Source organism: Hemitrygon akajei, chromosome 26 (genome assembly GCF_048418815.1).
Source record: "Hemitrygon akajei chromosome 26, sHemAka1.3, whole genome shotgun sequence".
In the NCBI taxonomy this organism is placed as follows: domain Eukaryota; kingdom Metazoa; phylum Chordata; class Chondrichthyes; order Myliobatiformes; family Dasyatidae; genus Hemitrygon; species Hemitrygon akajei.
In genome coordinates, this window is record NC_133149.1 from 35,120,188 (window position 1) to 35,143,657 (window position 23,470).

At 40.7% G+C, this 23,470-nt stretch overlaps 1 protein-coding gene across 3 annotated transcripts in view; it reads left to right on the plus strand.

Moving 5' to 3' along the window:
• LOC140716868 (ubiquitin carboxyl-terminal hydrolase 2-like) overlaps positions 1-23,452 on the plus strand; it is a 129,924-nt gene extending 106,472 nt beyond the window's left edge. For all 3 annotated transcript variants that reach the window (XM_073029868.1, XM_073029866.1, XM_073029869.1), the window contains 11 exons: positions 7,786-7,836; positions 9,642-9,765; positions 12,046-12,157; positions 12,320-12,430; positions 13,112-13,176; positions 13,350-13,453; positions 14,440-14,520; positions 16,968-17,046; positions 17,651-17,758; positions 18,450-18,570; positions 19,344-23,452. In XM_073029868.1, coding sequence (XP_072885969.1) covers positions 7,786-7,836; positions 9,642-9,765; positions 12,046-12,157; positions 12,320-12,430; positions 13,112-13,176; positions 13,350-13,453; positions 14,440-14,520; positions 16,968-17,046; positions 17,651-17,758; positions 18,450-18,570; positions 19,344-19,431 — 1,044 coding nt within the window. In that variant the 3' untranslated portion in view covers positions 19,432-23,452. The remainder of the gene's footprint in view (positions 1-7,785; positions 7,837-9,641; positions 9,766-12,045; positions 12,158-12,319; positions 12,431-13,111; positions 13,177-13,349; positions 13,454-14,439; positions 14,521-16,967; positions 17,047-17,650; positions 17,759-18,449; positions 18,571-19,343) is intronic.
• Positions 23,453-23,470: the final 18 nt, after the last annotated feature.

The following is a 23,470-nucleotide window of genomic DNA, read 5'->3' on the forward strand; positions in this document are numbered from 1 at the left end:
TTTTCCTCTGCTGTGGAATTTTCTATCCACTACTCCTAATTCTAACTGTGTAAGTTCCATTATGCTGCATATAGGTGCAGTATATCTTTCGATCTCCCTCTCACGAGCTTCTGATGAACCTGTCATGGGCTAAGTTTAAAGGGTTAATTGGTGCTTTGATATTATCACAGTCTGGGTTTGCTCATCTGTCCAATTACAATAGGTAGCAAGCCAGCAATGCCACTTTTAATACCAGGCTTGTTGCCAATAGTTAGTAAAACATCATAAACAAATTAGGATGGTCTCTTTACATTGTCCATGATTGATCTACTGTTTAGTGTAATAAGTAATAAGATGATTGTGCTTTTAGTTTTTCTCTCCACAGACTCTGGGCATTTCTAGCGTTCTTTGTTCAGTTTCAAATTTCAGAGACAGTTCAGATTCGTATTTCATGGTTTTGACATGCCTCCTGTTTTATTCTCACTCTAATTTCCCTCAATGTATTAATCAAATGGCTCTCTAAACATTGGGATCACCTCAGGAGTCCTAACCTCACCTTCTTAGAAACATTCCCCCCCCCCCCATCTTAATCCATCCCACTCTCATCCTCTCTGCAACTTAAAACTAACTTTTTCTCTCGCATTACTACTTCTGATGAATGGTCAGCAAAGTGAAATATTAACTCTTTCTCTCTCTACCTGCTGAATGTTTCCAGAATTTTCTGTTTTTATGTTAGATTTCCAATATCTGCATTTTTGTTCAAGCATTTTCATAAAGATCTAATTTCAGAAGTCAGGTAAATAATTTTAAACTTTTGAGGAAAATGTTTTCTGGTTGTCAAAATTTTCCATCCTTTCCTCTGCATTTATTATGAAGTGAACAGTTTGATCAGCAGATCTCAGAAGCTGCAGGTACCATGGTGGTACAGTTGGATTCTTTGGACAGGTTGGTGTTCACATTTCTGAAATAACACTGATTTAAGGAGGCTGTATGTGCAAGTAATTGTCTTCTGCCAATTTGTGTGCTGAATAGGATATTTTGTGTTCTTCCTTCATCCTGTTTTCATGTGCAGATGTGCAGACCTTAATTCAAACATGCTGTCAGACCACCCACTGACAGTGTCGGTTTCGTATAGGGTACAGGTCAGCCACTCTCCTTGGGTTACACCTGCCTCTGAGAGAGCTGTGGACTATTCTGATGTGCTCAAGAAAGAACGCTGCCTGACATGACAGAGATTACTGTGTGGAACCTTAAGGAATTGGTCCCGGGTTTCATTTTAAGGGTCCACTCAACGGCAAATTCTCAGAGTCCGGGCACCTTGCTCGCTGAAGGCACCAATTCTCAGTGGGTTTCACATCAACACATCATTACACCCCAAGGCTTTTACCATGTGCACTGCTCAGTTGTAAACTCAAAATTATAAACTGAAGCTTCCAGTTCTGATTAACAGTTCTTAAACCTGAAATATTGCCTGTTTTGCTTTCCACAAGTGTTGCCTGAACTGTGGGATGTTTCCAGCGCTTTTTTTTTAAATTTCAGATGTAAGCCCACTGGCACCCTTCCCCTCCACCTTCACTTCTATATTCATCATCCTGACACTCCCTATAATTGAATACCAAGAACCCTTTGAAACTGATGAGTTGTCTGTAATTTATGAGTTAGATTAGACAGTAAATCTGTACCTCAGCCACTTCTACAAGGAATAGGAAGCATGAATGATTCCTACAGATGTGACTAGGTATTTGTGACTGTTGACCTTGTTGCCAGAGAAATGAAAGGGGTGCTGTAAGTAATCACACTGCCTCAGCACAGATTCTCTTCCACTGTATTTTTCATGTGCACCTGCAGAGGCATTTGGGGAATGTGTTATCTTGTAGTCATCGGAATTTAGACCTCTTGAAATGTGTGCAATGATCCTGGATAACTTACTTTTAAATTCCATCATTTGAGAGTTCTCAGCTACAGTCAGTGTAGTACTGAAAAAGTATTTGGATCCTAAATCTGAGTTTAATCAGTTCATTTCAGAGGAAGCAGATTCAGTCCAAAGAGGATTAGACTCACCATATTTTCCAGATGTGCCAACCCACATTCCCATCCCATCCGCTGAGGGGGATGATCCCAGAGGAGGGTGCTGAGCAGGTTTAAAATAGAGGCGTGTTGGGTGGTCGGCAGCAAGTTTCCCTGCTACTTGACTACAAAGAGGGAGATAGCCCCATTATCAGACTGCACGGCAAATACTGGGAGGAAGGCAGTGAGGAAGTTACCTGCAGGGAAAGATTCCCTTCGTTCTCCCCTCCCCTCTCTCACCCACCCCTTCCTCTCCCGATCTCGTATTTCTCTCTCTCTCTCTCTCCCCCACTCTCTCCCCCCCTCCCCCCCACTCTCTCTCCTCCCCCCCCCACTCTCTCTCCTCCCCCCCCACTCTCTCTCCTCCCCCCCCACTCTCTCTCCTCCCCCCCCCACTCTCTCTCCTCCCCCCCCACTCTCTCTCCTCCCCCCCCACTCTCTCTCCTCCCCCCCCCACTCTCTCTCCTCCCCCCCCCCACTCTCTCTCCTCCCCCCCCCCACTCTCTCTCCCCCCCCCCACTCTCTCTCCCCCCCCCCCTCTCTCGTGCCGGTTTTAGAATGCGAGACACATCGAGGATCGGGAATGTTATAAGCGGGTGATAGCGAATCGGCCTCTTGTTGGGAGGGGTGGGGAGTGGAAAATCTAGTGGCCAAAACATGCTTTACACCCGATGATTAAAATTAACTTTCGCGCCCGTCACCTCACATGTGGTGGTGGCGGGGGAGGAGCAGGAACAAAATCGCTTGCAATCGCGTCACGCTGGGCGTAATGGTACCAGACGGAGCCAGAGGCTGGCGAACAGCGATTAATGAAAATAGTGTAACGTCAAAGACTCGGAGACGTCATTGCAGCCCTGTCGTATTATCAAAGGATCGAGGCTGTGCTGCTATTCTCAGCTGAATTGCACTCGTCAGATTAACTCGTTGGCTATTTCTGATCTCCTTGGCCTGTTAGCAGTGTGCCCTGCCTGTGTGGGTATCACAGACAAGCCCGGGGGTTGGACCAAGTCTGACCTCTGTCCAACACCCGCTTCTCCCCTAAGCTGTCCATTTAACATTTGCCTTCACGGACCTTCCGCTGTCAGCAATTGGGTATTTTTTTAAAATTCGCATTTTGAGACTGCGAGCAAGAGTTGAGGAGAACTGCATAGGTGCAGAGAAAGGGAAGTTACATAAACACACAAGAGATGTATGTTAATAATGTGAGATGGTAGGAGGCGTGTGAAGCAGTGGATACATATTTTACTGTGGTATGTGAAGAGAGAATTTCTTAATCAGTATCAATTATTTTTTTAAGCTAACAGAGTTAGGATACTGCTTCTTTTGTGATTCATAAGTTGGGATGTTAAATTGAAGATGTATAAGACGTTGGAGAGGCTGAATTTGGAATATTGTGTGCAGTTCTGGTCTACCTGCAGGAAAAGTGTCAATAAGATGAAAGAGTGCAGAAATATTTATAAGAATTTTCCCTATAACTCTATGACCTGAGTTATAGGGAAAGATTGAATAGGTTAGGACTTTATTCTCAGCAGGGTAGGAGAATGAGGGGTGGAGAGGCAATGTTTTTAAACATCAGGGATCAAGGTTGTTGAAGCGATGTGGTCTGGTTAATAGATGAGGGGTCAGAGTAAAACAAGAACAAGATCCTGATCTGAAATAAAAGAGAATTCTGGAAACACTCTGCAGAGCAGTCAGCATCTGTGGAGAGAGGGGAAACAGTACAGAGAAGACTTACTAGAATGTTACCTGGGTTTCAGCAACTAAGTTACAGGGAAAGGTTGAACAAGTTAGGTCTTTATTCTTTGGAGCGTAGAAGGTTGAGGGGGGACTTGATAGAGGTATTTAAAATTATGAGGGGGATAGATAGAGTTGATGTGGATAGGCTTTTTCCATTGAGAGTAGGGGAGATTCAAACAAGAGGATATGAGTTGAGAGTTAGGGGGCAAAAGTTTAATGGTAACACGAGGGGGAATTTCTTTACTCAGAGAGTGGTACCTGTGAGGAACGAGCTTCCAGTAGAAAGTGGTAGAGGCAGGTTCGGTATTGTCATTTAAAGCAAAATTGGATAGGTATATGGACAGGAAAGGATTGGAGGGTTATGGGCTGAGTGTGGGGCAGTGGGATTAGGTGAGAGTAAGCATTTGGTACGGACTAGAAGGGCCGAGATGGCCTGTTTCTGTGCTGTAATTGTTATATGGTTATAAAAACTCAGTTAGGGTGGATGGCCTGCTGATTTCCAGCAATTGCTATGCCCTCACCTCTTCCCCTCATTCTTTCACCAGCCACCCCAATTCATTTGACTGAAACAGTACAAACTTGAGAGAGGGGAAGGGCAGGGAGGGGGAAAAAAAAAGAAAAAGTATAAACTGAGGGGAGCCTGTGATGTTGGGGGGGGGGGTGGGAATAGTCAATAGATCCACACAGTAGCTAGCACCCTGACTTGAATGCAACACAGCATCTGAAGGACAGCACATTGCATCCTCAGCACTGGAATTCTGACACTGCTGCTCTCCCTGACTATTGGCCCTCTGATTCTGACTTTCTCAGTATGATAAATATATGTACTTTGTTAATAAATTTACTTTGAACTTTAAAATGTCAGCCTTAATTTTATGCTCAGAGTTCTGTAGTGGGATTTGAACTCCAGTTTCAACTCAGAGGATTGTAGACATGTAGACTAAAATCACATTTGGCCCAAGACACTTAACTTTGTGGAAATAGTCAGCAGGTCAGTAAAAAAAAAAGGATAGAAGTTTAAAAAAAACTGCATTCATAGGACTATTAAAAATAAAAATTTTTTTTGAAATACTCAACAGATCAGACAGTATCTGCGGGGACTAACCAGAAGTAATGTTTCTGGTTGGCCTTCAACAGTGTAACACCTCTTTGCTATTAGTCCTCTAACCACATAGTGCTCTCTCAGTGAGAAAACATACGCTTGATTTTATGCATAGACTTTAGGAGAGGGGCGTAAACCTATATCCAATTCAATTATTTCAATGCTAGTCACTGTCTAGTTTTTATTTCAGATGGAATTCAATTATGTTTTCATTGGTTCTGTTGAAAGGATATTACCTTGAAACATAAACTATGTTCCCTCTCCATCCACTTTATGCTGAGCATTTCTACGCTTTTCTGTTTTTATTTCAGATTTTCAGCATCTGGAATGTGTTATAAACATAATGGAATTTTCTTTTGTTGGGTAATTCATTCCAAATCATTCTGCTACTGGTGAATACCCATAAACAGCAGTAGTTTGCTTCCCTTCATATAGATATAGATAACCCTGATTTGACACAGAATTGACACCATTTCACACAGAATTATAACCTCAGCTGATCACATAGATGTCTGCAAGTGAAAACAAAGATCAGGGTCGCCCTAATCAAGGCACATAGATAAACTTCAACTGATATCATGCTGCAAAGCTTCAGCTATACATGTTCAATTATGCTTGTGTCATCTGAAGCTCTTCGAGTCCCAAGTTAGTGAAGGTTTCAGCAGATCTTTCATAGGCTTTATTGGTTCACAAATGAAAAGATACCATAACAGTGTTTACTTTACAAATCTGTGCTAGAAACCTATACACTGACTCAAATATTAGGTTTAGAATGGGCCAGTTTGAACTGAGACCAGGTTAGTTATGTTTAGAACAGGTGTTGCCTGGAGAGGGGTAACTATATTCCTATTAGTTTCGGTTCCTATTGTTCAGATGGGAATAACTTGGCCACAGTTGTCGCACCTGATCACCATGCTAATTGTTCTTACTGCATTGTGCACTTTTGCTGTGTGGTGAGGGAAATGGATTTGGTCATAGTGTTGATGTGGTCAAACAATATTTCAGACCTGTTTAAAGAATGGTCACAGGGCCTGGAAGTCTATTTTGCTCAGGAGAGGGCACTGGGGATTGCAGGGTTACTCTGCAGGTAGTTGGGGTTCAGAAGGATTAGTATTTCCTGGGTTTTGTAAATGGAATAAAATGCCAGCATAGAAAGTCATGAGATAGAATTAAAGGGAATAGAAGCAGGAATAATCAGTTCCATTCATAGAACAAATTTAAGAGGAATTTCAGCATTTGCTCAGACTATTGATCCCAGTTCTTAGAATTACAAGTTATGCCAATAATTAAAAGTCAGCATTGATAACCCAGCTTAGAGCTGTAGAACTTGATCAAAATGAATGGTGCAGAGTTAAATTCACAACACCCGGGATTATTTGTTCAAATTCTGTGCAGCACTTTGTGTAAACAGGCTGTAATGACAACAGAATAGCAGAGCACAGCTCACTCTCACCTCTTAATCTGAAGGTCATGGGCTCACACCTGACTCAAGAGTTTGGAACATGGAGTTGTTATCGGTTAATGCTACATGTTCAGAGGTAGAGTACAAAGGCAGTGCTTCTTTGCCAAGGGACTGACCCTGAAAAAGCAGCACACTGTAGTGGACCAATACAGAGGCAGTGCTGAACACTCAGAGGAAAGGTAGACCATAAGACATAGGATCTGAATAGGCCATTCAGCCCATCGAGTCTGCTCCGCCATTCCATCATGGCTGATTTATTATCCCTCTCAACCTCACTCTTCTCTCTTCTCCCTGTAACCTTTGTGAGGCAATCAGAGCTATTTCCTTTTAAATAACATGGTAAATCAAATATTCATTTCCTCTTTAGGTGCATCACATTGGACTTCAAAAGTAATTTTTAAGGATGTTTCTCTCAGACTTGCATTAGGATTCTTGTTCTTTGGAGGCACAGGACTGAGAATAACCTGCCTCCACCTGGCTTTGGTGGGTTCAGAGGAAGCTAATATAGCCATTGTGCAAACCACAGTGGCTTCTGCCGATAAGGCAGGAGATGCCTGGTGGGTAGCTTGTGACATCAAATGTTCCTCCTACCACCAACACAAGGGGCTGTGTGTGCTCCCGGTGAAGGGCCATGCTGGTTCTGAATACCATCGTAAATGCTTCTCCTCCACTTTAAATAGTCATGGATCAGAAGTTCCTAGTTATCAGTGGAGACATATGTTTTGAAGGTAAGTTGCACATCCGAAGATCCTTTCTTCTGTCCATGTGGTTTTCCCCGCCTTTGAGAGATCTCAGAATGGGGTGGTGTGCCCAGCATCACTGACAATCCAATGCTGATCAAGTTGGCCTGGAAAAGGACATTGACATTGGCTCCCTCATCATATCAGTGTAGTGGTATTTTCAAGAGCCTTGAGGTGCCAACTTTTAGGTAGTCCAGGTCATAGAAATGTATTGGAGGGTAGGGAATATTTGGATGGTGACATACGGTGTAGCTTCATGCATGAGCAGTGGTTACATAACCTCCATCTCACCTGAACCAATACCTCAGGGAACAGTGGTCCCTGATAGACCATCAACCCAAGGAGAATCAGTTGAAGTGGTGCCAGTATTCTAGGGAGACTTGGCATACATTAGCTTGGGTAAGGGAAGGAAGTAACTTTATTAATAAAAGCTAAACATTCAGCACCCGTCAGGTTAATAAGTATCCATGTCAGGACATGCTTAATTAGTTTTCTTTTGTAATGTGTAAGGTTCTGAGAACATTGAGTACTGGGATTATTGTTTACTTCAACTGTGATTAAGGTGTTTGTTCTACCCTTGTGTTTTTCATTCCTAATTAATTCAAAGCCCAATGGACTCCCATCTGTGAGACTATTATTTCCAGAACATTTAAAATCTCCAATTTAATCTTTATTTCTCCTAAATTTTTTTTTTACAGAATTCTAAAACCAGCCAGGGACTTGTGGGACTTCGGAATCTGGGCAACACTGTAAGTTTTATTTTCAGTTAGAAAACAGATTAATTTGATTCTGGATAATCCCCAGAAATTGGCACTTATTTAAGAGTGTGTTTTGCATTTTGGGGATGAGTAGGATGACAGGCCATAGTCTAAAGGTTAATTTTTGGGAACTCCAGCCTAATTTTAGAGAAGTGGCACTGTTAGAGAGACTTCTTCAGTGCAATAATTTTTATGTTAAATCTTCATTTGGCTCCTTTATTGAAGGAATCTACTGGATATGATTATCCCAACTTATGTGAGACTCAATTCTGTTTCTCAATAGGTTTGACTCCCAAGTGCACTGCTTCTAACACACTCTCACGTCGGTCAAACAGCATATTTGTCTATCCTATGTTATGAGTGCTTAATGGGAAAGTGTGGATGAAGGTTTATTTTGTATCCTGCCTGTGGTGTAACTGCTCCATGAGTGTTTGATGAGATGCTGGGCCCGGTGTTGCCTGTAAAAGCCATGTGTTGAGAGCTCAACATTTATTTCTGAGAAACAAAGGTTCCTTTCACTTTCAGATCAGCAGGATAGCATAGATGTGAAATAGGGAACTGTTCCAGGGTTGGCACGCCAGTTTCATTGTGGACATGGCAGGATTTGGGTCATGAGCTGACAGCTTGAAGCTTCCCCAAAGAGGGAAGAGTGAGAACAGGCAGCAAGGATAGAATTTTCCAGACAAACTTTGGTCTCCTTCAATCTGTACACAATTCCCATTTCTGGTCACTGAAGCAATTGGGAGCAAAAGTTTTAGCTGAAAATTTTTCCCCCTGTCCCACAGCCTGTGGGTATTGATGATTTTGTTAACATTGATGTATCTGCCCCAGATGACACCAGTAACAGAGTGGGCATCAATACCTTTAAAATGACCCTGAGTAATGTGTTTACTACATGTCATATAAGGGTTATCACCAGTGTCATCAGTTATACAAGGTGAGACAGTAGGAAACGAGGGAAGTTCTAGGCAGCTTGTGAATCAAAAGCAGCCTTTGTTGATTAAACACTGTTGGAGTGTTTCCATGTTGTGTAAACTGTGGTGCAGGATTTACAGGCTGCCAACTGAATCCAAGACATCTGCTTTTGCCTCTGTTGTATAAATGAGCGAAGGTTGCTAATTCAAACTATGTTTAAACACCACTAGAGGTTGCAGGTGGGGGTTAGTAATGAAAGAAAGTGAGTCAAGAGAAAACTCTTGGGGCCATGGACAGAGGGGTAACCTGCCTCTCAATATCATTATCCTTTCTCACATTTGATGGCAGCATCTCCCACACCTGATCTGAAGCAAATTCCACCGCTTTGAGAGTTGTTTTGGGGCAAGCTCATCCCTGACAAATGTAAGTGTGGTGCTGAATATTTATCTGGAATTCAGAGACTGTGCTGTAGTGCCCATTTGGTGGAACTGTTTGGGGTTCAAACCCAAGGTCTTCTGACTGAGACTGTGTTTCTATCGCTAGTGCCATAGGATTGGAAATCAATTGATGAACAGTGGAAGAGAGGAAAACAAAAAGACAGGAGTGCATGATATAGAAATGTTCTAGTGTCCTGGAATTTTATTGCATTAGGCTTCCTGTTCCACCTTTTGAGTGTGGTTATCACTTAGTAATTGCAGCTCATCTTTTGTTTCTCTTATTGTTAAGAGTTAAGCAAATTATTGGTGCCAGGACAGCAATGCTGTCCAACCTTTGGGATCCATAGTGAATGCGAGTTATTGCTCTGCAGAACAGCCCAGAGCTATTCTACCTGTTGTTGCCTCTGATGTGCCTGGCCATTTATATCCCTTTTCTTGCTGCAGTGCTTCATGAACTCCATCCTGCAGTGCTTGAGCAACACTCGGGACCTACGAGACTACTGTGTCCAAAACATCTACCGGCGAGAACTCAACAGCCAGAGTCGTACCAACGCAGCACTCATGGAAGGTGAGTACTCCTGACGAATGTGGTCTGGAGCCATGGGCATGCCCTCAAATCTCTGCTGCCCCAATCGCAGTTATCAAATGTCACCTAACCTGCTGTGTATTTTCAACATCATCTGTTTTTATGCCACAAATACAATGAAGTATTGTTAGTTTCAAACCCAGCCCCTGGGTTTCTTGTATACTCCACCCCAATTATACTGTTATAACTACTGCCAATTGACCATACACTTAGTGGACACTTTATTGGGTATGTTCGTAGTCTTCTGCTGTTGTAGCCCATCCACTTTAAGGCTCAATGTGTTCTTCTGCACATCACTGTGGTAACGTGTGGTTATTTGAGTTACTGTCACCTTCCTGTCAGCTTGAACCAGTCTGGCCATTCTCCTCTGACCCCTCTCATTAACAAGGCTCACAGAACTGCTGCTCACTGGATGTTTTTGTTTTTCACACCATTCTCTGTAAACTCTAGAGACTGTTGTGTATAAAACTCGCAGGAAATGAGCAGTTTCTGAGATACTCAAACCATCCCACCTGGCACCAACATGACTTCCACAGTCAAAGTCACTTAGATCACATTTCTTCCCCATTCTGATGTTTGGTCTGAACAACAACTGAACTTCTTAACCATGTCTGCATGCTTTTATGCATTGAGTTGCTGCTACAGGATTGGCTGATTAGATATTTGCATTAACGAGCAGGTGTACCTAAGAAAATGGTCACTGAGTGTGAGTGTTAACTACTAAGATATCTCTTGCAATATAATTGCTTCCAAAATTTCAATGGTTTATTATTGTCAAGTATTTCACCATTTACCTACTTGTGGCGAGAGAAAGTTGCCCACCAGATGCCAATCATTACTGGTTTGTAAAAATGACAACTGACATTCAACCTTTTGGGTTCCATGAAGCATTGAATTTTGAAGGTGCCAGATGCTGCCATCACTATCCACTTGCAGAGGGTTATAGCACAAAAAACACAGTATTTGACTAAAGCTGGACCAGGAGGAGAAGACAAAGTAAAATAGGGTTGGGGTGGGGATGATTAAAAGAGGATGTGAATTCATCCTCTGACACTGATTTTTCACAGTGTCTGTACTATCCCTGGCAATATGTAACCAAAATAAAAGCAACAGAAAAAGGAAGGAAACAGTATCAAATGGATATCCCAAATTAATATTTCAGGCTCGCCTTCCTTTTGGTCTCATGGGAATGACTACATTTATCCCCTCTGAATCCTCACTTGTAAGGTCCCGCTCCTTTCAGTGTCTGTAGGCTTGATTTCCTCATGAGTGGGGTAATGTACTAGGAAATATCCCATTAACAATCAGAGCAAGAAGTCACTTTTCCCTGGATTCTTTGTTCAGTTTTTTTGTCATTCAAAAATATTATTCAAAGATGATTCATCTTTGAGCATTGGGTTAATATTGAGGGATTCAAATTTTGGAGACTGACAGAGTGTTAGAGTCATACAGCACAGGAACTTTCAGAACACTGAACCTAAGCTGACCAATCATCCCATTACAACAATCTTACACTAATCCCATTTATGCTCCACGTACTCCCTACAACACTCCCAGCTTCAACCATTTATGTTCACCCTTTAAATGACTAACCCTCACACCTTCGGTATTTGAGGCAGGGGTGGAGGTGGAGGACTGAACTGGAACATGTAGTAAAAGAAGAATGTGCAAACTCTCCACAAACAGCATTGGAGATTGGGGTTGACCCACGATCATTGGAATTGAGTCAGCAGTGGAACTAGATGTACCACAGTGCAAACCAAAGTAAATAAGGAAAAAATGTTTCCAAGACAGAAGTGTCAGTAACTAGAAGGAACAAGTTTAAGTTATCAAGAAAAGGGTTGAGAGGCACCATGATGGCTCATTTGTTTACACCACAAGTTATATCTTGAAATGTCCGGCCTGTAAGGATGGTCCAAATGATACCATTGCCAGGGCTCTAGGGAAAGAACAGGATAGTGAATCTATTGGAAAACTCTTTCATAAGTGAGCCAAAGCTTCTCATTCTGGATACTTCTATGAACACATTTAAAAGTTGAGTTATATCTCTGAAAATAGAGATGGATGTCTTTCCACCATGTGCTTCAAATCAAATCAAAATTAAACCACACAGGAAATGATATTAAAAACAGCTTACGGTGCTGTGCAGAAGGTGGGCACCCTAGCTATATATATGTGCCCAAGACTTTTGCACGGTACTGTACGTCAAACTGCACTTACCAATCTCACCAAATCTGTTCTGCTCTCTGTTCTCTCTTGCAGAATTTGCAAGGCTGCTTCAGGCTCTTTGGACATCCCCCAACAATGACCCCATCAGTCCTTCTGAATTCAAAGCACAGATACAGAAATATGCCCCGCGATTTGTGGGTTATAAGTAAGTGATGTCCAGCGTATCGACAACAGGACTGAAACCAGCCACTACAATTTTCTTCCTCGTATTAAACCTTCTTAAGTGTTTGGTGAAATGCAGTATAACAATGCAAGTGTGTCCATTGTTCTTCACAGGATCTTATCTGTGATTTTTTTTTAAACTCAGCCAACAGGATGCGCAGGAATTTCTCCGTTTCTTGTTGGATGGCCTTCACAATGAAGTGAACCGAGTGTTGGTGCGGTCCAAAGCTGTGATGGAAGATTTGGATCATTTGAAGTAAGTCGCCATGTGATTAATACCTTTTTGGATTGCCATGCTGAAGTCATCTGCTCACAAGTTACTAACAGTAATTTGAACCCTGGTGTGGTTAGATTGTTGAGTTCCTTCCCCCATGCTGCTCTTTGGTCTTTTTGCTTCTCTTTGTGGGTTTCACATTAATTCAACTTGACTCTCTTAAGTTTCTCTTAGCCACTTCTTCCTCATGATTATTTAACATCAGTTGTTAGTCCTAATTACACCATGTAATAATGATTTCTAATGAGTCACATAATCCATCCTTGTATCCTCTCAGGTTCCTTTTAACTTTTTCACTTGTTTTTATCTGTCAATCTTCATTTGGCAGTCTTCACACTTATCCAATGGAGTGATTAAACTGTTGCAAGTACTTTTTATTTAGTTGCAAAAATGTGCTTCTAGCTTTTTGATGTAATTGGAAAAACTTCAGAAATCTCCCATGTTTTAGTAGTTTGAGATAACAATACCACCCAAATCTGCACTGCCATCTGACATTAACGCCATCTCATTTTGCATGGACTCCTTTTAACTGGCAATTTTTTCAAGAATTTGTTAAAATTTATAATTAGAAATTCAGGTCCTCAATTACATTTTAATACTTATTATTATTTTGTATATAATTTAATGTTGGCCTGTGTTGAAAGTACTGCTGTCCCCTTCTAGTGATGATGAGAAAAGCAGAAGAATGTGGAAGAAATACCTTGAGAGAGAAGACAGTAGGATTGTAGGTGAGTGTAGAACATTTCAGCTTGCATGTCCACTTGGTTAGGTGCATACTGTATGTCCAAAGATGTCGATAAGTTAAAATTTTTCTTCAGAATGTGAAAATAGAGGGATGGATAGAGGAGGGATTTAGACTTTATTAAATATCAATTTGGCTGATTTCTGCTTTTTCTCTCAGATCTCTTCGTGGGTCAGTTAAAAAGCTCCCTAACTTGCAGTGAGTGCGGCTACTGCTCCACGGCCTTTGACCCTTTCTGGGACCTGTCACTACCTATCTCAAAGGTGAGAACCCAGACTTCAATTCCAGGCCTCAGATTCACAGTTAGAAGTTAAAATTCTCTCGTATTCTATGTTTACCCCAATACTGTTTCTCTGCATATTTTAGACACCCCAAAAGTTACCGGGATTTTTATAGGGATTTATTTGCATCAGGTACAGATACAGGCTTCCAGATGTGACAAGGTTTTACACTAGCGAAAGTGGAGATACAAAGAAAGTCACACCATCTAGCAACCGCAGTAGTTTATTCTCCATCAGGTATTCAGATACAATCTGACTATAGTTGGAAGCATCTTTGTCAATACCCAAAAAATCCCAAGTTAATGGTTCTCATGATATTGTGGGATCAGAAGTGGAAAGGGTGAGCAGTTTCAAGTTTCTGGGTGTCAACATCTCTGAAGATCTACCCTAGGCCCATCATATTGATACAATGAAAAAGAAAGTGGTTGTATTTCATTGGAAGTTTGAGGAGAATTGGTATGTCACCAAAGACAAATTTCTACAGATGTACTGTGGAGAACATTCTAACTGGTTGCATCACCATCTGGTATAGAGGGGGCCACTGCACAGGATCAGAAAAAGCTGCAGAAAGTTGTAAACTCAGCCAGCTCCATCATGGGCACTAGCCTCCCCAGCATTGAGGGCACTTTCAAAAGGTGATGCCTCGAAAAGACGGCATTCATCATTAAGGACCCCCATCACCCAGAGCATGTCCTCTTCTCATTGCTACCATCAAGGAGGAGGTACAGAAGTCTGAAGACACACGCTCAGTTTTTATTATTATGTATTGCAATGTACTGCTGCTGCAAAATAACATATTTCACAACATATACCAGTGATACTAAATCTGATTCTGACTTACCAGCCTGTATTTGTAATTGTATAAAAATAAAGTTGTAGCCATTGTAACTGATATTTTGTCATTATCAACAGTTTGTAGAACATGCTTTAAGTCACTTGTTAATCCCCAACTTTTGATGGTTTTGCAGAAAGGCTATGGTGAAGTTTCCTTGATAGATTGTATACGAATGTTCACGAAAGAAGATGTTCTGGATGGAGATGAAAAACCGGTAAATTGATTTTTGATAACTTGGTTACTTGGTTCCATTACAGTGTGTGAGAGTTGTTAGGAAGTAAAGATAGCTGTTTGTTTTCTGTCTTAAGCATCATTTTAGTTATATGAAAGAAGAAAAATTCCAAAATAAGAAGCTAATCTGAAACATGAATTTGTAGAGTATGAATGGAAAAATCTGTTCTGCCCATTAACCACAGCTTCTGGTGTCAGAGTAATCAGGACTATTCACAGCAGTTGGAAGACATTAAAACAATGCGAAAATAAATACAAGAAATAAGATCAAGCAAAAGCCAAAAAACCTCTTCAAGATCTTTCACCATTTAGTGCGATCATGAATTCTTCCACTCCACCGTGTCAGTTGATTCACTTAGTGTGCAAATAGCTGTTTCAATGTACTCAAACATCAGGATATTACAACTGTATATAGAACTCCCAAGTATCACCAAAGCTCTGAGAGGCTGAAAACAAGAGTTTCTTACCCTCATACTACAAGCTGCTTTCATATACTATCACTCTCACATCCTAATATACACCAGCATTTTCAAATTTTTCATCATGAAAAATGCTTCCTCTTCCATATAGTTCCTACAAAAATTAATAAGCTTGTATGTTCCTATGGTATATTCCACCTGGTCCTTTATAATGTGACAACCTTAAGTCATTTTGCTACATTCTCACAGTTCAGTTTACCAAAAAATTTCTATCAACATATATTGCTGTTGGTCCCTTTATCCAAGTAACTATCATAATTATTATAAATTGTGACTTTGAGGCAACTTCAAATCCTTAAGATAACCCACCTCGTAACAACTTGCCAACCAGAAATAACCCTTTATTCCTATTTCTGTTTACCATTTTCAACTAATCATTCTCCCTTATTTACCCTTCTTACTATATTCTCAAGAGCTATATTGACATATCCCTTTGATAAAATACATTGACTAATTTTAATTTGTACTACGATCATATCATCTCAACTGTTAGCCAAATCAAAAAAGTGGTTTGTTACCAACAGTTTTTCACTTCAAATCTGAGCCGGTGCCTGACTGAGCCTCTGATCATAAGAAACTTCCTCATAGGGATGAAAACATTTTAAAGATTTAAATGAAAAAGCTAACTTATTTATTAAAACTGTTTGTTCACTCTAACCACCAAAGAAAGTAGAGATCAAAGGACCAGTGTTTTTAATGATAGGATTAACACAATTAATTTAATGGGAACCAACAGTTCTTTACTTGACAAGGAAAATTAGAGGTTTGGAATGTGGATGTTTTACATACTTTATGTTAAAATGAGTGCTTAATATTCATGAACTGAATTTTCTCACCTTCTTTCTTGAGAAAATTCACTTTTCTTTCTTAGGGTATGAATGTCACCACCCACCCACCCACTACTGAGCCAAATGAAAGTTCTACCCTGAGGGCATCATCACATTTGTACAAAATTTCCTCATCCTTGCCAGCAGGAGTCATGGAACAATAACCATTCATGACAAGTCTATTTGCCTCTCCCTAAGTACTGGATCCTTATTGCCCTTTCTTGCAGATCACATAACCCAATGATGCTCGGGCAGAGAAGGCTCAGTTATGAGACCAGGTTTACATTTCCTGAATATAGATCATTAATTGATCAAAGTTTTTTAAATCTCAGAAGGTGTTGATAAGGTAGATAGAAAGAAATTATCTCCTTGGTGGAGGAGCACAGAACATTTGAAAACCGCCTTGAATTAAAACCAGGCCATTCAAAATTAAAAGCAGTTAACATTTTTCATACAAAACTAAAGGAAATTGGAAATCTTCCAACTACAAAGTCTACAGATTTGAGAACATTTGGTACTTTCAAGACAGGAATTGAAGGAAAGAAATTAAGAATGATGGGGCAAATGTGGTTTAATGGAGTTCAGTTACAGCTGTTGTTGCGTGAACAAAGTCACTGGAAAGAAGTACGGGTAGATGTGAAGTAGTGTCTTTATTTGACAAAATGAGACACAGCAGACATCATATTGTGAGACCCCTTTCAGAGGAAGAGGGCTGCTCGACCCAATGCTACATGACATGTAATGTACTAAAGATCAAAGGACAATTCCATATTCACAGTGCTTTCTTTGAACTACACACAACTTTCACCTCCTGCTTTGCGCCCACACCACAGACGCCCAAATGTCTTCCAATAACTGTGATTCACGGCTCTTAGGAACCTATTGTTCAGAGCTGCATTAATCTACAGTCCATATTCAGATTTGAAGATTGGTGGCTAAAGTTATTTGCTATTTGTCCTAACACAGGTCACGGTTATAGTGAATAGTGGACCTGAATGTCTTCCACCTAGTCTAAATGATCCAATGTTAGCATAGACTAACCTTTCTACTTTGCTTTAAGTGAATCATGGGCTGCGCCTCCTCCCTTGTTCCCAGTTCTAATTAAAAATTATTCTGTGTTCCAGACCTGTTATAGATGCAAAGTCCGAAGAAAATGTACCAAGAAGTTCACAATTCAGAAATCCCCAAAGATCCTTGTACTTCGTATCCTTGTGATAAATACATTCCTGTGATGTTCTTTGTGTATTCCAGTTGAAAAGTCCTTTGCACAGTATTTGGATAAGCCATGTCAGATACTGAAATGTGGGCTTGAGTGACTGTGAGCTGGAATAATCCCTTAACCTCAGTTCATTCTGAATCATCACTGAACTGGTCCTGGTATCTACCCAATGGCAGTTACCAGTCCAAGGATAATACGACTGAGTGGTCAAGGGTACTGATTCTCTGAGGGTACAGTGGCAGGGGGTTCAAAAATTTATGTTGGAGGTGAAACCTAGTCACTTGCTAAGTTAATCACACCTTCCAGCCACAAACCATTAACATGGACTAGAAGTCCAGCTGATTTTCTCCCCAAGCCAAAAGCAATGAAGGTAAATGTAATGCTGTTAATGCCTTGGACAGCCCGATGGCTAGCACCAGTATAGCTGCTTGATAACGTCAGGGCCACTAAGAAGCCAGGCCTGGTTTCCAGTGCGTGTTTTCTATTACTGAACACAGTTTCTTGTTTCCAGCTCAGCTTATTTTCTGTATTTTGTTCTTGTCATCCCATTTTTTCCAACCATGATCCTTAACTCAAGGTTTCTTATAGATTTGAAGCGATTTTCTGAAGCACGGATTCGTACTAATAAACTTTCTACCTTTGTAAATTTTCCACTGAAGGATCTTGACCTTCGAGAGTTTAGTTCTGATAGCAATGGTGAGTTGTATAATGTTCTAAGTTATTACGCTTTGTACCAGATCTGTGATCGTTACACCATGGCCTTGACTTGTCATCACAGTGGTCCATCAATGAAAGTATGGACCAGATGTGCTGAAGAGCCTGTTTCTGTATTGTAATGCTCTATGATTCTTTATGTCACCACATAACTTGGATACTGCACATTAATATAGTAACCCTGCACCTCCAGTTACAGGAAAACAGCATTATGCAGTTGCTCAGACTTGGGACAGGTCTGAAGTTGGCAGCATGGTGACCAGAGAGACCCTACATATGACCTTTGGTTCTCCAGTTTCCAAATCTTGCTACACCCAGCTAAAATTGCAGTTTTTAGACCTGTCCCTTTAAATAGGCACTTCCTATTTCTGGATCCAATGTGTAACAGGATAATGATAGGGAATAGCAAAAGAAGGTGAAATGGATTAAATTCAATGGTTGCTCAATCTATTCTTTATGTAGATGGAAAAGGGATAAAAATTTAATCAAGAACATGAAAGGAAAGGATTTAGCTGGCAGTGAGAGTCATACTCCCATCCATGTTACGTCATGGAATATTCTGACATATTCTTCCTGCAGTTTCCAGTTAAATTGAATCAGTTGCTGTGGGATGGTTGGCTAAGAACATAGTAAAACTCTTCTTTTAATTGTCCTTCAATCTTTCTTCCCACAGTTCATGCCATTTACAATCTCTATGCTGTGTCCAATCATTCGGGCACCACCTTGAGTGGCCACTATACTGCATACTGCAAAAACCCGCAGTCTGGAGAATGGTACAACTTCAATGACACCAGGTGAGTTCTGGCTCCATGTCAAGCACTGCCTAACTCGTGTTTGCTTTTCCCAGCAACCCCTCCCCATCACCCCAAATCATCCCACAAAAGACAATTTCCAAAACGTCACACTTCAAGCCTGGCCTGTATTGATACCAGAAGCCAAATGACTTTATGACAAGTGAAGCAAAAGAAGCAAATGGGTTTACTAACTACAGTAAATATTCAGAGCCTCATGTGCAACCACAGACCCTGAAAAGTAATCTGTGTGAATTTGTGGGATCTACCCTCTCGGCAAACACGCATTGGCTGAGAGCATAGCTTACAGAAGAGTAGTGGTTAACTGCTGGCTGAGTATCTGCAGGCCTGGACTTTTGATCAAGATGTGTTAATATGGATTCAATGATAGTCCATAAGTCCGAGTAATTAAAGACATTTTGTGAAGAAAACTAGAATGAGAATAATGCTCATCATCAGATAGATAATGACCTATCTGATTTACTAAGAGGAGGAACAATCTGTCACTCTTGCAAAGTCCGTCCATTTAGTGACTGGCAACCCACAGTACAGTAGCCTCTCTTTGAAATAAACAATCAAGCCAATTGCTGCATTGGCAATTGGATAGGAGCCATGCCTGTGATGCCCACATTCTGTGAACAAATAAATTTAAAAAATTATATTTGCGTAAGAATACTAATGCAGGCTTAACAGCAGTTATCAAACTTCCTCAGTAGATACATTGTCAATAGGAAGGAAGATAAGATGTGTAATTCATAGATTCTCTTTCTTTTCAGGGTGACCCCAATATCTTCAAGCCAGTTAAGAACAAGTGATGCCTATGTTTTATTCTATGAACTCGCCTGTCCTTCTTCTCGGATATAACAGTCTTTGGACATGAAAGAACAAGGAAAGCAAAGCAGCTTTTAAGAAACAAAAACTGTCTTACACCAATGGCAATATTTTTAAGTGATCTTTTCTGTCATTGATATCATAAACAATACAAAATCCCTGCCTACTGTAGTGAAGCTATGTCATTGAGATGCTGAACCATTCAACATCCAGATGGATTGCACCTGGAGTGAGAGGGGAAAATGGGTGGAGGTGGGGATGATTGTTGGCAGAAGGCTACACAAAGGGCTGTTTCTGAAACTAGGCAACCACCCTGCTGCCATTGACAGTTTTTTTTCAAAGTACACACCAGCATCTGATGCAGAGCAACTCAAGCTCTGATCAACAACATACTGATGAAATGCCATTCACAGCAGTGAGCTACTGGAGCTGCTGATTCTGTACCAGCATCTCTCCTCTCTGTACTGTCTTGGGGTATGTTTATTTTCAGAGGCAAAAGTTTTCTTTCAAGTCTTCTGGAACATTAAAACCATGAATTGTTACAGAGAGGGATAAAGACAGTTTGTTGGTATACAAAACCTCCGAGTTGCAAGTAAGAAAATTGGGCTCAGGAGAATATTTAAGTTTATTTATGTTTTATTTTTGGTTCTGTTGCAGTGACTTGCCTGTGACACGTTGGTTAGACCCATCATCATCTGGAGGACAAGTGTTCCCAGGTGCACAATCTGCTTTCTCAGACTGGGAACTTTATCCCCTCCTACTGTTTCTGTCATTCATGCACTTTTTTTTAAAAAAAAGAAATTTTTTTTCACACTTTGTAAAATACCATTTGAGATTTAATTTACAATAACCCATCTCTTAACTAAGTTTAGGTTTTAACTAAAGAGAGGTGCACTATTTATGTGGACTGACAGGAGTAACATTTATTTGCCTGCAATAATTACTTATATCTCCAAATCCAGCAGGGAGTTTTCTCTGATCCCATTTGGAGCTGATCTATCACACAGAGTTTGATTATAGTTAAGGAAGATCTAGCCTCTTCACGGTAGGGAATCTGATGTCTTTGTCCTTTCAAACAAGGATTCAAAGTTTCTGGTTAGAAAATTGGCACCAAGACAACCAACTGGCTTATGGGATAAATGGTTCTAGCTTTGTTTATTCCTTCCCAATGAGAAGCTTGTCCGCCAGAACTTTGAGTAGATGGTCACCAAAATTCAGGCAGTTTTTCTTAGCTTATCTCACATCCATTACAGGAATCATTCTATAGTGACCTTCTCTCTTGTCTTTTGGCAGCCTCCTCCTTCTCCCTCCTTATTCCCCAATTACCCAGCTAACTTTCTCCTAAAAAGAATATGCAGCACATTCAAAAGCATGTTTGTTCTCCATAACTTCCTCACTCTTCCCCTCTTCAGTTCCTTAATATACAACTCAGTTCAGGAAATTTAACTAACTCAATTTAATTGCAGGCCAGTACTGGATTCCTTTCAGAATTTTAACTAGTGTATGTCAAGACTTCTTACCGCTGATGCATTGCATACCTTCAATTCCTGTTTTATCAAACTACTGACAACAGATGTTCTATCAGGACATTTTAGCTGGATTTAAATGTTTCATTCTTAACAGATTTACTTTGGTTTTGACTCCGCTTCCAATTCTAGTGGTGAATATGTTCATTTGATCTGTGAGGGAAGAGGTTATATGGAATCAGAGAGATTAGTTTCAGCGAAAACGGATTGCAGAGATTGTGGTATTGAAAGTGGTTTGAATCATCTCCTTTCCATGACGTTCTGTGATCGGGATTTTTTTTTTTTGGCTACTCTTCCTGATCTGTGAGGTTTGATCTGTCCGAATGTGATTTCAGAAATCCGCTCACTGCCCAGTGACACTCAGCGCTTTGATCCATTACTAAACATTTTTTAAAGCGAAAAAGATGCTGTCGTCGCTGGGGAAAAGCACTGTGTCTTATATGTTTCAACGAGAGAGGACGGGGTATAAATATCCACTGCTTTCATCCCATTATTACCTTCCTTTTCTCCGTCTCCTGTCTCTCGCTGTATTCGGATTGATTGTGTGTTAAGCCATTTCCTTTCCGCTTTGTCTGTGTCTATCCACCCGTCTCCAGATTTCCCGGATTGTTCTACAGTGTCCCGACTCACATTTGTCTACCGTTATACATTTTCCAGCACGATATTGTTACCAGGTCTGCCTAAAACTTCAAAGCACCTCCGACTACAGTAAAAGAGGGGACAAATTTAACATAATGTACTCGCCTATTACTCAAACTCCCCCTCAAATGTCGTCATCTTAATAGGGCTTTTTAATTATAAGAAATCTTATTAAAGAAGACTCGAGTTTCAAACGTGTTAATTTTTAACTATAAATGCATGGAGACGTGATGACTGTTCTCTTTTGATATGTCGTGGGTTTATGGATTTATCTTGTTTACTGTGTAAACAAGCACTGGATTTATTTTATATTATGTACAGTGAGGAGTTGTACATAGAAAATTAACTATATAGAGTATCTAGAATAACAGCTGTGTGTACACATGCGCAGTATAAATATATCTATATACGATAAACTTGTGTCTTGGGATGACAGCCTGATGATTGGGTGTTAAACAGCGATCTTAGCCCTTGATACCCTCTGAAAACCTGTTTGGTGTTTGTGTAATTTAAAAGGAAACGCGTTCTTTTTGAAACTAGACCCTCTCGGGTTCCGAGGGATGTTGCTTGGGCTAATTTGCACGCTGTTCCCAGGCAAGGTTATGAACGGTACGTTGAACTTGGTGCATTATTTTTGTTATTTTAATCGCCTTGACTTCATTCTGCTCCCACCCCCCTCCACCACCACCACCCTAAGATCAATAACGTGTGGGAATACATATATTTGTTTCAGTCACGATATTATAAAATATCTCTCTCTCTACAATTACGTTCTCCAGAAAAGCCCATTTCTGGAACATGGAGGTGGGCCACGAATCCTTAGAATCAAGCAGTGCAGGTTTGATTATTACACAAAAGCCGGGGGGCCGGCGCTTGCTTTGGTGGCACAATTGATCAGAGGACCTCTGTGCTGAACCAAGCTGCATTTCAGTCACAATACTATATTCCGGGCCCTCAAACTAGATAAAACAAATCCCAAGGGTAGGTTTACAGATCGTGGAAACGGCTGTGTAAAAAAAAAGTTTTATTTTTCTGTTTGATATAAATCTTTTAATCGTCATTTGCGATCTGTCCCGAGAATCCCAACGTTCAAAATATAAAGGTATTTACAGGAAGATTAGTGTTTTTGGTTACCCAGAGAATGGTGAGCATCTGGAATTTACTGTCTGGAGATGTGATATAATGTGACTCGACCTATTTTTAAAACACCCAATTGCACATTGAAGAACCGTGGCCTGCAAATTGGCACCTAAAGCAAGAAGCAGAGTTTGGGCCGATGGCACTTTTTTCGATTGGCAGGAACATGGTGAACCCAATAGCTTCCTATTCTATCCCTAATTTTCCAGAATTCCGCTTGACACGCAAAGCTCTTATTTTAGCATATCCATTAACAGTGTATCGAGTTCACAGGCCATCGCAGGGAGGGAGAGGATGAGCATATGAGGTCCCCATAGTAGTCATTTATTCCTGCTTGGTTGCAGAGCACTACGAACGTAAGGTGCTTTGTCGCTTGGCTTTTTACAGTGGCAAAGGTTGGGGGCGGTGGAGAGAGGAGACAACTCCGAGCTCAGAACTGGAGCTTGGATATGCAATGATTATGGATCTTGTTCTCTGAACAGCGACTGCCCGGGTGCTGTGAAATTTATGCAAATTATAGTCAGCTGATATCTCACATTCAGCCACACTCCTTAACCATCGGTATTAATTTATTGTATTGTTTTCTTTTAACTGGAATGTTCTGTAACAAAAAAAACAAATCGTGGAATCTGCACATTACTATTAAAGCGGTGTACCGATGCTGAACAAGTTTAAGGACACTAAAGGGCGTACGCATGTATTTTTTAAGATCACTTTTGATGATGAAAATAAAGCACTGAATATTAAACAAATGAGTTTATGTCCTGGTT